The following is a 17,067-nucleotide window of genomic DNA, read 5'->3' as shown; positions in this document are numbered from 1 at the left end:
AAGCCGAAGCCACAACCCCGGAAGAGTTCCGAAGCATTCGCGAATATTCTCATATTTCTTGGCATTCGCATTTGCAAAAATTTCATGCGAATGTTTTTTTGCAAATATAAATATATGAGAAAAATAGTTATTTTTAATGAGCAAATAATGTTAAATAATACAAAAAAAATTCTAACCTTAACTCAGCCTTTACTTTAACACTCGGTAATAGGCAACTAAAACAAAAACACAATCTGCTCTCTATTATCAGTCTCTACTTCCAGATTATTTTGAATTTTAGTGTTTGAAATAGTATGCTTATTTAAAAAAAAAAAATCAAAGCAGTCATGAGGACTGTCGACAGAAGTGAAAACTTAAAACTATAAACAAACTGTTGTTATTTTTGAATATCCAAATTAATTGTTTGATCTTAAATTGAAACTTGTAAATCAAAGAAACTATTATTAATATAACTCCTAAATTATTATAAAATACGCATTGCATATTAATTGTAGGTATTAAAAAATAATTCTGTTCTTAATTTTTAGGTTATATTGCTACAAAGACTCAGTTTTCTTCGTTATTCAAACGATATATCTATATGATAATATTAATATATTTTATACTCACTTTTTGCGGCACAGTAATCGTATACCTACTTTAGATTTAAAATGAAAATTGAAAAAAAAAAAACACAATTTGAACACTAATAGGAACAGATATAGTGTTATCTTTAACATGTCACGGGACCGCGAAGCCCATAGAGTAAGTAAAGGGGGAAGCCTACGATGTACATTCATAGAGTAAGTAAAGGGAGAGGCGCCACTCCCATAGTAATGATCGTTTGCTTAAATTTGTAAACAAAACCCTTGCGATCATACCATTTCTTTGCAACTTGACAACGAAAAAATTACAGCCTGATACAACCTGAGAAAGGTTTAGCGTGTGATAGTTGGCACCGTTGGCACCTTGGTAGTCGTCATATTTTATATTTTTTCGATAAAGGCTACAGATATTGTAAAATTGCTTTATGTTAGTCCTTATAATGGGACGTTAAAATATTTCCGCAATAGAAAAAAAATGTTTTGATTGAAGGTGGATTCGAACTCTCAATCGCCATTTCAAGCCATGACGCCTTTACCCACAAGACCACCAATCTATCTTAACATTAGTTAAATAAGTGTATGTACTTATATACTATTTTTCTGCACTAGTAAAGTCCAAATTAATTATACAGCCAGATTGAAACTGATGATCGTTTAGTAATGAATTTTATTTCTGTTTATTATAATTATTTTCCATTCCATTTTTAATTTTTTTTAATTTTCAACTTCAAAAACTACAGTAGCAGCTCTAGGTAATATGGAGAACGACAGGCCAACGTGCTCTAATTTTCGTTTTCGGCAATATGCCACGCAGCATATAGTTTTCAGTGACATTTTAAATTATATACTTTTACTTTCAAATCCCATTATTACCACGAGACAATACAAAGATGGCCGTATGTAATTATAATAACTGGATATGTAATAAACTAAAGAGATCAAAACTTGTAATTTTTTTTTCCGAAGTTGGTGAAACATGGTATGATCTTATTTTTAAGGATTCAATTTGTCCTATCTACTGTCACCCCCCCTGTGTACATTCTGTATTGCACAGACCCGAATACTCACGTTGGCAAAGCCTTCTTTTCACAGACGCGAGAGCCAAACCCGAAGTTCCCCGTAGTTAATGCTCGCTTTTTTTTTGTTTACATGATTTCACAGTACATATCTTTAATGTAGTTATCCTAACCAAATACAAACGTCCACAATGTTTTGAAGTATTTATAATGTAGCTAACCTAACCTAATTGACCATTAGTTATCATGAGTTACAATGAACCAAAAAAAATAAAAACCCCCGAGGATGCACGATCAGACCTTTGAATATATATACTGTACAGAAGTCGCGAGTGGATAGGATTTACTCTACGTTTTTCAAAAGCGTATGATGAGCAGCTTGGGAACTTCACCGCTGCAGTGCGCTGCCGTAACGCCCTGTATCGTCTTAGTTGTTATTTACACGTTAGAGCGCAGCTCTGTCGTCCGCTGTCATTCCCCGCACTCCCCCACCTATCATTCACTGCAGCTCAAGGTCGTTCAACGGGAGGGGGAAGGGGTGTTTGAAGAGTTGGACACGTGTCCGCTAGGGACCACCACAAGTCGATGCCCTAGAGATGGTGGCGATTGCGGCGGTGAATTAACCAACTACCTCAAAACCGTATTAGAAATTTTAACCTGGGCTGGCGACTTCTATACAGTATATATATTCAAACATCGGACGTTTGGCTCTCTCGTCTGCGAGAAGAAGGCTTCCCGAGAACTCGACGTGTGTTCGCGTCGCCGGCACTCACCTCCGCGCACCTCGCAGGAGAGGGTGAGCTGGGCTCCCTCCGTCAGCGGGCCCACCACGGCCGACACCAGAGGCCGGCCCGAGTTGTCGTAGATGAACAGCTGGTACGGCGGCACTGCGAACACCAACGGGAGAGGGCATTCCGTGACGTGGTTCTTTAACATTGCTTCCATAGTGGCGAGGCAATTTAAAAAAAAATAAAAAAAAATTGGTTGTCTGTAAAGTCGGTTCACGGACGATAGTTTAACGTGACAACGTCATGACAAAACATTGATGAAATGATTGCATACTTTTATGAATAAAATTGAATAATTTTTATTGAATTATCACTATTTCTTATGGATACAAAGAAGGAGTGAAACGAAATCTACAATTTAATTGATACATTTACTTTTATTTGCACTCATCAATTCAAATATGTTTATTACTTTAACGAAGATATTATTTTAATTATAACTTTTATACATGTTTGCTATTTAACTTCTTCCAATCTGTGTTATTCTGTTAAGGATAGCACGATGATAGGAAAAGTAGGAAACGAATGGGATTGTTTCAAGTTTATTGTGCCTCGAAAAAGTCAAATCGATGGTTGTTCCAATCTAGTGGAAGAGAGATAAATGCGGCACAAGCGTACAATGAGCGTAACGGGACAATGTGCTTAACGGGACACTTTTTCGTGCGTGCAGCCGGCTTTCATCGATTTATTAGACGTTGTCACGTCAAAAAAAAAAAACTAATGATAAAATCTGGGGGATACAGTTTGGTGTTGCAGCTACATATCTATCATCTCCAGCCAAAATTTAATCACGCCACTGGATAGCTAAAGGATCAAAGAATTCGTTACGCTAAGTGAGGACTGTAACGCTACGCGCGCGGTGGAGGGGGAAGCGCCGCCATTTTGAGGTCTTTTGCTGCGTTTCGAGATTTCCATTAAGTATAACTTTTAAGTTTGAAATCGTCGGCTCTCGTCAAAATCTATCTATTGCATGTATAAAACATTGAACCAACGGAGTTAGCCAGTTTTATGCAAAAATCAAAGCTTCAACATATTTATAGGCGTATCGTTATACAAGGCAGATAATGCTCCATTTAATGATACAACATAGCTGTGTACATACATTATTCATTTGTGGGGGCCTTGTAGAGGTACCTTTAAAGCTTATAATTTAGTGATTGATATTGAATACTGGGCCATTAAGTTAAAAAATTTATTTATTGTGAATATTAGTGATATACATTCTGTTTATAAAATTTTTCAAGTCTATATTTAAGTGTATTCATATAAGTGAGGTTATGTCCCGTATGTATTATTTATTTGCGTTATTGATTATTCCATTATCATTGAATGAATTAATTAAAATTAAAATTTATTGGTTATCAAAATTGATTAATAATTATCTAAAATATTTTAGTTAGTTAAATAGTTTAAGTTTACACACGTTTATATTAATATTGAATACTGAGTGTTTATTTTTTGATTTAATTCAAATTATATTTTATAATCTGTAGTTATAATAGCACTTCAGTCCGTTTATTATATTATTTCTATTAAATATTTCCATGCCAAAGTTAGGTTCTCATCATGCCAAGTAAGTATAACGTCTAATGAGGGTAATTAGAAGGCCTAACCTCAGGTTTTTTTCCCATGACAAACAGTGCAAAACTGGAATGGCGTATGTCCAAATAATTGCATTAAATTCCTTATCAATGTGCCAGCGTTGGGGGGGGGGGGGGGGGGGTAAGAGCTGCTGGCAGGGTGAGATGGCCAGTCGCTCGGTCCGGGGCAGGCAGCCCCACTAGTGGGGGGGTGGAAGGGGGGGGATGCTATAAGGGCGCCATGTGGAGCGGCACCTCGTCTGTCTGTGGGCAATATAACCCCCTCTTCTCCCCCCCCCCCCCCGGGTGGGAGGGGCCATTGTCCGCGGCAACAATGCGCCACACATGGCACAACAATGCTCCCCAGTCGCAGGTGCGCCGATTGAAAGGGAAAGGCTGCTTCGCAGGGGGGCCCCGGGGTGTATTAGGGGTTGTTGGCGGGGGGTAGGGGGCAAACTATCCCCCCTTCCCCCTGCTACGAACCCCCGCAGTCCCAGCGGTGCCTTGTGGTCTCCGCAGCAGCCCTTCAGCGCGTCCAGGCAAATCCAATTTCTGCGCAAACAATTCGTGTCGCCCCCGATACACACGACGTCTTTGAAGTCACTCTTTCCACCCTTTTCCCCCCACTCTCCCCCGACGGTTCCCTCCCCCCCCCCCTACCCTTGCACAGCTGTTCCTTGTGGAGTGGCGAGATGAAGAAATACCGCTCAGGGATGGGAGACTGTTTGTTTTCGTCGTCCTGGAAAACCCGCTGACGTTATTCCTTTCTTTACTTTTTCCTCCCCCCCCCCCCCCAATAAAAATTTTGGTGCCCTCCATTTCACCTCGGCACGAGACCTTAATTAACGATAACTTTTTTTTATCGTGAAATTCGTGATTACTTCTTGTGTCGAAATTTAGGCTTACAAATTTTGAAGAAAGATGATTGAAGATTAGGAACAAAATGCTTCGTTTTTATAATTCTGGTTAAAACGGCTTATCACCGTGGGTGTTACCGATGTAGTGTATTATGAGATTTCCATGGGTTCCACGGGAAAAAGGTAAAACGCTTGTGATTGCGAGGGTTTTATTTAGTGCCGTGACACTTGTATGAAAAATCTACTATTATTTTAGTAAAATAGGAAATAACATGAAAGCATAAAAATATGAGTGTGGGTTATAGCTGATGCAGGCTGTGCTAATTATGGAAGGGACTCTGATGTCTAGTGAACCAGCCAATTAAGCTTTAGATCATTTTACAATAATCAAATACGACGATTAATCGCGAAACAGTTGTTAAGATCCAGCGACAATCCACTGTATAATGCGAAGATCTATTTTTGATTTTCATTTTCGGACTAGTTGTCTGTTCACGAAATAATGTTGTTGTTTTACTAGCTCAGTTGTGTATAAGGTGAATAAGCGTATTGAACCCCCATGAAATAATACACTCAACCACTTCTAGGATTCCCAAATGAGTATCTGGTTCGTTCGAAGCCAAACATTAGCCGAAACGCAATCCGTGAACCCTTCTAAGACAATATGTTAGTCGAAACGCAATCCGTGAACCCTTCTAAGACAATAGGTTCGCCGAAACGCAATCCGTGAACCCTTCTAAGACAATATGTTAGCCGAAACGCAATCCGTGAACCCTTCTAAGACAATATGTTAGTCGAAACGCAATCCGTGAACCCTTCTAAGACAATAGGTTCGCCGAAACGCAATCCGTGAACCCTTCTAAGACAATAGGTTAGCCGAAACGCAATCCGCGAACCCTTCTAAGACAATATGTTAGCCGAAACGCAATCCGTGTACCCTTCTAAGACAATAGGTTAGTTCCAGTGATACGCGCGTGACCGACGATTAGGACTGTGTTTATGCATCAGCCTGTTACCGAAATGTGAATGTTTTATTTTATTTATTTTATTTTGTATTTTTGTTCCGTTGATCCCACATGGAGTCAAGGCTCCGGGATATAGAACATGTCACTTTATACATGGAGTTCCCTTTACATACAAATATGTATGTGCAGACATTAATATTTACATGATGCAAGTAAAAAAAAAAGTACAGAACATGTTACACACTTTAACTGTAGGTATAGTGATACTTGATAATTTATGCAAAACATGAAGCAGCTGTTATCACAAGTCCATTCAACAAATTAACAGTTCAATTTCTCTATTATCAATCAAATTTAAAAGAATCCCTTCAGGGAGTAGGTAGGATATTGTGTAAGTAATTTTTTTTACTGTTTATTTAATACTGGTAAACTGTTTGTGTTAGTTATTTTCTGTGACATTAAGTTGTAAAGTTTTGCCCCGTACGATGAATGATTGTTTGCGTGATTCAAGCTGGAGGTTGACACAGGATTCGCGCGTGCGTCTGTCCCGTGTGTGTGACTGCGACAAGGAGCGGGCCTGAGGTCCCACTACAGCCGCCGTGTGTTCTCCAGGAGCCCTGGGGGCCGTTCAGCCCCGACGTCGCCCTGGTTCAACCTGTCAAGGCGTCGCGGCGTCCCTAACGAGCAACAACGGGCGGCGTCTCTCCCTCCTAGACGCTTCGTTCGCGGCGTCTGCGTTCGTCCCGGCGGGGAGAGACCTTTAAATGTCCGCGGAAACGGCGCACCTTGAAAGCTTTCGGGAGCCGAGAACAAACATCTGTGTGAGATCTCTTCTTTAATTCTTTACCTGGCAGTTTTTTGACTTGAATACGTCCATAGTGGGAGGCAATTCAAAAAATGAATGATAACAAAATCGTGGGGGATACCGTTTGGTGTTGCAGTTACATATCTATCATCTAAATACAAAATTTAATTTAATTACACCACTGTATAGCTAAAGGATCAAATAATTCGTTACGCTAAGTGAGGACTGTGACGCATCGCGCGCGGTGGAGGGGGGAAGCGCAGCCATTTTGAGGTCATTTTGCTGCGATTCTTCATTACCATTCAGTATAACTTTTGACTCAGAGAAACTACGACATTCGTTTGGGTTTCAATCGTCAGCTCTCGTCAAAATCTATCGATTGCATATATAAAAACATTAGCGTAAAATAGTTACCGTGAATATATATGGTGTTCAAATAAAAAAATAGCGTATTTTATATTTTGTATAGAAAATATTACCTGTTACGTACACGTATTCACGTGCAACACACGGCCGTGTCCATGACACAACAACACCCCATTTCTTTTCCCTATTGGTGAAAGTACGCCTATGTACCTACCGGGTCTCATTTGTGTAGGAATGTGCGAAGGACGCGCATTAAGGGCGTAAATCTGATGGATTCTCAAGAGTCTTTAGGGGGAGGGGGAGAGACTGAATCTGAGGCTCAAGAGATTTTGAACGTGGGGATAACAGACACAAGTCATCTCAATAGGCGGCCTAGGCCATTATGCATGCCATAAGATGAAATGTGTGTTTTCGTCCCCAAATATTGTAAAGAATTAATATTTCAGAGCCCAATTTTCACGGTGGTCGTATCAATTTGTTTAATTCAACATGAAGACGCTCAGTGATCCATCGTTCATTTTTTATATTATTTTCAAGAAAAATAATTGTTTAGCTTCATTTTGAAAGTTTTTTTTTTTTTTTTTTTTTTAGCTACTTAGACTTTACTTTAGACCATAAGTCATAAAATAATTTTCAACTAAATTTCGCGAAAAAACTTGCAGTTGAAGTTTGTCGTCGAATTCTGACTCATTCTGTAATATCAGCAAAATATTACAAAATTAGTTTTGTAATTCTTTAACTCTTATACAAAGTTTGTGATCACTCACCTAGGCTTCGTCACGAAAACAATTTCTAATATATTAATAAACTTAATTGCTTTAATTTATGATAACTGCCGTCCACACGCCAGATTGTACGATTCTGAGTTCATTGTATGTTACCTTTGAACTGCTAATTAAAACGTTGGTATATTAATTAAATTTTAGTTTTTTGTGCCTTAATTATTTTTAATGTTTTTCGTACAGGATAGAAGACAATTTCGTACTCAGAATTCTGCGTATTTCATTATTAAAGTATGCCTTAGTTAAATTATTATTTTTATATAATTTCAGAAAAAAAGCGCTTGTTTTGTGACATCAAAGTGAAACGGTAGTCGTTAATTTATTTTTGTCTGGAGAAGAGTTTCTTTTTTCATCGTCACCTCTACTTCGTAAGTATTAACAACTGTGATACATCCTTGCGTTAAATTATCTTCCTTTGCACATCGAACAATTTTTATTTTATTTTTGAATTTAATACATACTACCATTTCCGACTGAGTGTGGCCTTCGTTGGTTTGCGTTATAGAGCAAGAGCCCGTAAGTGCCTGACCTTCGGATTTTAATAAAAGCTGAAAATTTGTCTATGTGCGTCCCTCGTACAGGTAAGAAAGATCCCCACCCATGAAGCTGAGGCAGTTAGGCTTTGGCAAGTAACAGGTTACAAAGGTGTATAAAATTCCATCTCAAATTTTTCATAAAATAAAACTTTTTTTTAAAATATTTTATTCATAATAATATCAAAACTCGCGTTGCTCATTGCCAGACACTGTATGGTTACAACCCTCTGCCGGACACCCCTAAACTATTATAATTTATAATTATACTTACGTTATATTATAAAACCTAAATTTTATATATAATTTTTTGGGGACCTATTAAACTGTGTTTCCATGTGAGCAATAGTTGGAAGAGCAAGGAGCGTATACAGTAACTAGTGCGAGGGAAACAGAGCGCTTGGTCTATTGCGGCCCTTCACTGCGCATCAGCTGTCGTTCATTCTGATCATCTAGTAAACGGTTATGCTCTTAATAAACGTATAGTAAACGCATTATTTTTTTTGTGTAGTTTATAAAATAAAGGTGATCCAGCTGTAATAAATTGATATCATGAGTGACGAAAAAGTAGTTTGCTTTGTTTGTAAGAAAAGTGATGAAGGTTTAATAATATTTTCTGAGGAGACTTTAAAAAAATGTCAGACTAGTCTTAAATTACGATAAATACATAACCTGAAATACAAAGATATTATTTTACCCAGTGAATACACAAGGAGTGGTTATCACGAAGCATGTTATAATGTATTTGCAGGTCTTATGAAAAAATATTTCATTTCTCAACTATTAAGTGCTGAAAAAAAAGAAAGAAAAAACAAGTAAGTTGTGTAATTACAAGCAACTCATCTTCAACCTCGTCGTCGATACCAGATTTGAGTTCTGAACAACCTGATCCACAGTCTCCGTCAACAGAATCTTCAACTCCTCAACTATTTTTATCATCCCAGTCCACAGAAGCACACAACCTTCAACATCTGAAAATGAACCTTATTTACAGTCTGTACCCACAGAATTTTCCACAACATCTCAGCCAGCTCCAATTTCTGAATCAATAGGTCTACGATCTGCAACTCTTCAAGATATTACTGACGTTTTAGAACCAAAAGTTAGTGATGATAATGTTGTAACTCAAGATGTAAATACTTCGACTGATAATATTGGTGGTAAAAATGATAACTAAGTTGTTTGTATATTTTTTAATAGAAAAAAAGAAAAAAGTGCGATCGAGAATGCTTCCGCTTCATGCAGCTGATGTTCAGCAATTTAAAGATAGTGTCAAACCTAATATTGAAAGTCATGAAGAGTTTACAGATTTTTTAAAATAAATTGGATAATTTTTTGGCCCAAAAATCCATTATCATACTGACTGCCGAGTTGATTTTAATAATATGTTATCTTCATTAAAAGCAGCGCCTAGCAAAACGAAGTGGCATTATCACCGAGAATATCATCAAACAGTTTTAAATGAAATTAGTACAACCATTAAAGAAAACGTGATTAAAAAAGGGCGCTGTTTTTTATTAGTATATTTACATGAATCATATATCGATTCATTAGAAAAAAAAATTTCAAGAAATTCTATTCCTATGACAACCATTTTATAAAAAATTTTTGCAGATGGTAACTCAATTAAAAGCGTAAAGAATTGATGTCTTTTTCGACCAGTATTTTACCCAATCGATAAAAGATTACGAACATTCTCTGCGATTTGAATCTGCACAATTGGAATATACCATTGCTGGGCCTGAACAAGTTCGTCCTAGTGACTTTGTCAAAGAATTAAAAAATTCTAATTTTAAAGAAGCTCTGGTTGATTTTTTAATTTTACATTGGGCTCCTGACAAAATGGCGCCGTTTATTGGCAATAAAATGATATACATAAATTACAGAAAATGTCATTCGTTAACTTTTAATGAGGCCAACAAAGTGATGTCAAGTATAAATGAGGAATTGTCTTTCCCGGAGCATGAAGAAGCACACCAAGATAGTGTACCATGCCTGTAAAATCAACCATGAAGCAAACATTGTGATTCGTACTGTTCACACCGATGTTGCTGCTATAATGCTAAGTCATATGCATCGTCTTAATGATAGATCACATGTTTGGATGCTTACAGGAGATGGAAATAATTTAAGATATGTGGACCTAACTAAAATACTCGCAAAATTAAGAGAATCTATTTGCAGAAGCTTACCTGGACTACATACACGCTTTCACAGGATGTGATTACAATCCTGCATTTTTCAGAAAAGCAAAATTGAAACCATTTAGATTGTTAAAAAAACATGTAGAATTTCAGCAAGTTTTCATGAAGTTTCGTGACAGCAAAATCATCGAATATAACAATGAACAAGTACACATCTTCGATGTGAATCAAAGCTATCTATTCAATATGGATAATATCAATGATGTTGATGCTGCTAGGCTACAGATGTTCATTAATTCGTATACAGTATCTGATGTGAACGAAGCTTTAAATCGAAAAATTTGCAAAATTTCGATGCTAGCAGTTTAGCACCTTGCAAAAGTGAGGTATTACAGCAATTTTTGCGAGCAAATTACATATGTAGCATACGGAACAATGCTCACTTGAAAAAGCCAACGAAGTATGAACCAGTAAATAATGGTTGGATAGTGGAAAGTGACCACTACTATTTTAAATGGTTTGAAGGGGGATCAACTACCGAATTATGTCAGTGAATCTCTGAAAACAGTTCCAGGTATTTGATAATTGTGTTGAATTATTGTACATTAATTTGGGACTGTTTATGATTAAATTAACTTGGTTTTTTTTACTATTGCAGAAACAGATGGAGAATACTATGTTGAAGACGATCAATCCACGGAGTGGAATAGGAGTAATGAGGAAAATGGATACATCGACGACAACGATAACAATTATGAAAATCTTTAAAGATTTGATTAAAATAAATTTATTTCTCTGTAAATTTCTTATCTTAAAAAAATTTCTTCTTTGGTATAATAAACAATAAAATTTAATTTACTTTAATTTAATTGCTTTACAATTTTATTTTAATTAAAAATAATCAACTTCTTAAAATTAGAAATGATATAAATTAAATAATTAGATTTTTGATATGATTGACATTGTATTAGAATTTTTTTACTAAGTATTGTTGTAAATATTGGTTATTCAAGGTGTAAAAATTCATTAATGAAATTTCTTTATTAAGAAAAAAATAACTGCATATTTGAAATTAATAACAGTGGATGAGCAGTAAAAGATCGCAATAAACCAAGCGCTCTGTTTCACTCGCACTAGTTACTGTATACGCTCCTTGCTCTTCCAACTATGCTGACTTTGAATGCGTCTGGCAAAATGATAGAACCGTCGAAGCTGTCCGCCTGCTTGGAAACATAGTTTAATAGGTCCCCAAAAAATTATATATAAAATTTAGGTTTTATAATATAACGTAAGTATAATTATAAACTATAATAGTTTAGTGGTGTCCGGCAGAGGGTTGTAACCATACTAAGTGTCGGAAATGAGCAACGCGAGTTTTGATATTATTATGAATAAAATATAAAAAAATTAAGGTTTATTTTATGATAAATTTGAGATGGAATTTTATACACGTTTGTTACCGGTTACCTGCCAATGCCACCACTGCCTCAGCTTCATGGGTGGGGATCTTTCTTACCTGTACGAGGGACACACATAGACAAACTTTCAGCTTTTATTAAAATCAGAAGGTCTGGCACTCACGGGCTGTTGGACTACTAAGTTTGGCAACTCTGCGGGTGCCTTAGTTTCTCAAATAGCCTTAAGTTCACAGGGATGAAAGCCACCACCACAAACCGAACATTTCCGAAGTTTACCGAAGTAAAAGGTTACGTTAGGTTCGGTCAGTGTTTAAATAACATTCCTTCATAATTTTTCCAGCAGGGTAGGTTAGCCTCGGTTAGATTAGCGTAATTTAAAATACCTTATGGCTGAAACAAATATACAAATGCTTACACCATGGTGTTTTTTTTTCAAAAGCTGCCGGCAAACTTCGGAGAACGTCGGCACTGTTCGGCTGTGACTCTTATCCCTGTGAAATGTAGGCTTCCCTTCAGTTGCTCAGTGGCCGCGAACGCCGAGACACCTGACCATATAACCCATCATCACTAACTTTCAGTTTCGTCCTTCAAGTTGGTACTGACTGATGGGTTGGGATTTGATGCGAGACCTTACTTTGTGTAAGCCTGTCTTAATGCGGCAGTATCTTAAATCCTTATGCTCCTACTGTTCTCTTTTTGGCACATAATTTTTACACAAATTCATTACATAGCCACATTAAATTGTTTATAAAAGTCTTCTTCCGAGAAACAAGCTCTTATGTAAGGAATGTTTTATGAACTAAATGTAAATTTCAATGTTAGTCCAAGCACGTAATTTTGTTCTGGATTAACATTTCGTACTTAGTCTTAGTCTTTAAAACAATTTATTTTTAAGTACAGCGTTGGTAAATCAGTGAAAATTAGTTTTGTCTAGAACCATAGAAACCTGAGTTTTTCAGAATTTTGGGAATATATAATTTCTGTTGGTTAAATGAATTTTATACTCAACATAAATAGTTTTAAGACGAAAGCTACATACGAACGTTTAATTCAAAACTGTAAACCACATGATTTCATGCTTTCGGTACATCCTTGGACAGACGTCAAAAATTTGCCTTCACTTTCATAACAACCATTAAAAAATAAGGACTTGTTTAGCGCAAAAAATAAAATAACTTTTAAAAAATTAAATATAGTTATATTTTGACATTCTTTAAAATAAGGTGCAAAAACACTAAATATCAGAACAAATCTAATTCAGGATACTTCATCTTTAATTTTTTTGTATGTTGTTCCCTCTTTAAATAATTGCACTCGCTGCTTGTAAAAAATTTTTTGGCGTTATCGATTCGCATTAAAACGCGTTTAATTTCTCCTACGGAAGTTGTTCTCGGTCGCATAGTTTAGTTAGCGTCTCACTGCAGAATTAATTTTTTTTTGCTGCCTTCAGGTGGAAGGTGTATAGAGCCTCTATCGCAGCGGTATTGTTTGGCTGCAAGAACGCCGACAACTGTTATCTTAGTTTAATAACGTAAATCATTTCTTTGGAGCGGAGTGTGTGGTGTTGTTTCTTTGTCGGCCTCATCCCCTTTTCCGCTGGTATTCTACCTCTCTTCCTCTCTCTCTCTCTTGTGCACGGTTTGTTCGCAGATAGAGAAAGAGAGAGCGAGCAGAGCAGAGAAGAGAAACACAACCCCTCCCCCGCTTCAACAACCTCTTCCACTCCTACACCTGGCTTTCAGAAAATGTGAAATATAATTACGTAAGTTCACCTCCCCCCCACCCTTCCCCCTTCGCTCATCTCTAATGGCAACCCACACTGTATCCGCGCCTCGACTTGCCTTCCTTATTCTCGCCTTTCCATTTCTTATTTCAACGCAGACGCCTGAATAAAATCAGGATAAATTCCTCGAGCTTAAAGTGCAAGGCTGTAGTTAATGTAAATTTTAAAGCTGTGTTTGCTTCGTTTCATTTTTTTTTTTTTTTGTTTTCATGTTGCGTTATTATTTTTGATGTGTAAACTTCTTAGCTCTCTGTGTACGGCATTGGGTAAGAGCAATCCCGTGAAAATTGAACGCATGTCGCAGGGAACGGAAATGCGTAACCACTGATATTTATAAGTATTTAGAAGATATCAGTTATTTATCAACAGACCGATAAATAGATATGAGGACATTTTTGTCATCCCTAGGCAAAGACCTATGACGGAGAGGTACACCAGGGTACTGAATTCAGCGGTGAGGTTGATACCGGATACTGACTTCATCGGTGAGGTTGACACCGGTCACTGACCTATGAGGTTGAGGTTGACACCCGGTACTGACTTCATCGGTGAGGATGACACCGGGTACTGACCAATGCCGGTGAGGTTGACACCATTTACTGACCTATGACAGTGGGGTTGACTCTGGGTACTGATCTCTGACGGTGAGTTTTACACCGGGTTACGATCTCCATGAGGTTGACACCGGTCACTGGCCTATGACAGTGAGGTTGACATGGGGTACTGACCAATGCCGGTGAGGTTGACACCATTTACTGACCTATGACATGTAATTTAGGTTCTCACCTCATAGAATACACCAATACTCCTTCAAGGCATCTGATCCCGTTAGGGTGTAGACCTGGTTAGGAGAAAGATGGGTCTTTTACATGCCTGACACTGTTGCCAGTGCCCAACATGGGCTCCGAGAACCGGGAAATAGATTCGCCATTTCCAATCGCGGCATGTTACTGGCGAGCGCACGGCTAGGTCGAGAGGTTGAGGATACCCAGACCAACTTCGGCCCCCAGCTCCGCCGTGAACCCCCAGACCACCTACAGAGCTAGCCCCCTCAGTGGAATCTGAGTAGAACCGTCACAGAACCATACATATCACATCCCTGGGTATGGACATGGGGTACTGACCTATGACGGTGAGGTTGACGACGGAGTTGCGCGTGGGCGAGTCCTTGAAGTCGACGCGGCAGCGGTAGGTGCCCTCGTTGTCCAGCTGGACCGTCTCCAGCGTGAGGCTGGCGGGCCGCGAGCTGGTGGCGAAGTAGGCGCGCGGGCCGGGCGACTTGGCGTCCGACCAGTACAGCGCCTGGTTGAAGGGCCGCCCGCGCACGTCGAAGCTGCAACACGCGAGGCGGCGTCGTCTCTCCCGCTGTCCCACACAGAACAAACACATCAGAGCGTAGCTTTCCGAACTCGTTTTATGGTACGCACAATTATTATGGTACATCTTACCATAATTGCGGTACGTCTTACCAAAATTATAGTACGTCTTACCATAATTATAGTACGTCTTGTCATAATTATTGTACGTCATAGCATAGTTATGGTACGCTGTTGCTTTATTATTATACGTCGTAGAATAATTGTATTACGCAAGGGGGAAAATACTGCACGCGGCCGGTGATTCGGAAGGAATTACGGTACACAGTATTTATATCAGGGAGAAATTACGGTACATGTATTGGTCGATTTGAAAAATTATAGTATTTAGTGATACATTGAGTGGGCATGATTTTAATGATATTTAGGTCATCTTTTTTTTTTTTTACTTTAACTTAGTGCGGGAAAAACTTGATCTCAACATCTTTATAGTTTGAAAATTAGTAAATTTCTAACTATAACTTAAATATTTTTGAGGTGGGTAGACTATTAGAAGTAGACAAGTTGCAGTTGGACGTTTATTACCAAATATCAAAAAAAAAATTGCGAAAATTCATTTTTCATTACAAGTCTACAGAAGTGCTTTTGTGAAACGCTTGTGACTTTAAAATACTTGTAAAATATTATTTGTCATTTATAAAAATTTTTTTTGAAATGTGCAGCATGTTACTAGAAGACTTCCCGGGTACACACACGGTGTTCAGAGCTTCAGAAAAAATTACGCGATTTAAAAACTGATCAAGACATAGAGGTGTCCTTTTACAACAAAAAAAAACATCTAAAAAATACGCTGGGGGTGGATGAGTTATTCTGTTTTCGTATTTAGTTTCATAGCTGTATTTTTAGAAGAGTGAGAATATATAAAACTCGTGTTTTAAGACTAATTCCAGTAACGGAACTCTCGAAAAAAATTATTGAGAGCACCTAAGGGCCTTATCTTTGGATAGCCAACATTACACAGGGTTGAAAGCAACAACCACGACCCGAACAGTCCCGATGTTTACCAAAGTGAAAGGTTAGTTTCGGTCAGTGTAGTAAATAGAATTTTTTTTAAATTTTATTCCGTAAGGTTAGGATAGGTTATCGTACCTAAAATGAAATAGTTGGCTAGGTTAGCGTTATTTAAAATTCTCTATGACCGTAAACCATGTGAGTCTTTGCAATGTGGTGATTTTTCACGAGCAAATGGCAAATTTCGGAAGAGATATTCAGAACTGTTCTGGGAGTGGCTCTCATGCCTGTGAGTTTTAGGCTTCCCTCTTGTCGTTCATATCTCCGGCGTGCGTTGTCATGGTTACCGGTCGGACGAAAAGACCGCGCTCCACAGTCCAGGGGAGACACCGTTTTCATCGCGTATTGTAATCCTGTGTGCTATGTTGTCCTTCTTGTGTGTTTATTCATGGCATGTACTGCAAGAAGAGACAATGAACTAGGCGTCTGTGTGTAAGTGTAGTGTTTATTTATTTATTTACTCTACATGTTATTGATAGGTAACGTTCGCAGACTTTCACGTTCATTGTCCGAAGTAGCTTGGCTTCTGGGTTGCAGCCGCGTCCCTGGCGAATGATTCGCCGACGGACGTTTCGGGTCGACGTTGCAGAGTCGCCATCAACAGGGAGCAAGTTTGTAGGTAACTAACTTCCTCTCTGTTGATGGCGACTCTGCAACGTCGACCAGAAACGTCCGTCGGCGAATCATTCGCCTGGGACGCGGCTGCAACCCAGAAGCCAAGCTATACTTCTATACGTGTCATTTGTATGTTTCTTGGCTTGTGCCTTTCTGTACTTCTCTTTCCGCGCGGTAAAAGGATTTTACGAAACCAAACCGAGCACCAGAGAGCGTCAGCGCCCGTCAGCCAACCTCGCCGGCACAAGACGCAGCGCCGACAGGGCGATGCCCCCAATCGGCGCTAGCGTCGACGACGCCGCCTGCCGGCCTCCGAGGAACCCGCGCGGCAAGGGACGGAAGATTACGCCGTGAAAACTTAATGCCGGTAATGACAGTGCCGCGGCGGTCTCGCTCACCGCCATCAATAATGTCGGAAGGCAGGCCCCGATGCCCTCCGGGAAA

At 38.6% G+C, this 17,067-nt stretch overlaps 1 protein-coding gene across 2 annotated transcripts in view; it reads right to left on the bottom strand.

Moving 5' to 3' along the window:
- The window catches only part of LOC134536885 (synaptogenesis protein syg-2-like), a 300,861-nt gene that overhangs the window by 128,764 nt on the left and 155,030 nt on the right, over nt 1-17,067 (bottom strand). For both annotated transcript variants that reach the window (XM_063376944.1, XM_063376945.1), the window contains exons 3-4: nt 14,746-14,954; nt 2,374-2,487 (exon numbers count right to left, since the gene is read on the bottom strand). In XM_063376944.1, coding sequence (XP_063233014.1) covers nt 2,374-2,487; nt 14,746-14,954 — 323 coding nt within the window. The remainder of the gene's footprint in view (nt 1-2,373; nt 2,488-14,745; nt 14,955-17,067) is intronic.

Source organism: Bacillus rossius, chromosome 11 (genome assembly GCF_032445375.1).
Source record: "Bacillus rossius redtenbacheri isolate Brsri chromosome 11, Brsri_v3, whole genome shotgun sequence".
In the NCBI taxonomy this organism is placed as follows: domain Eukaryota; kingdom Metazoa; phylum Arthropoda; class Insecta; order Phasmatodea; family Bacillidae; genus Bacillus; species Bacillus rossius.
The sequence above is the reverse complement of the archived record's forward strand: the minus strand, read 5'-3'. Positions and strand labels throughout refer to the sequence as shown.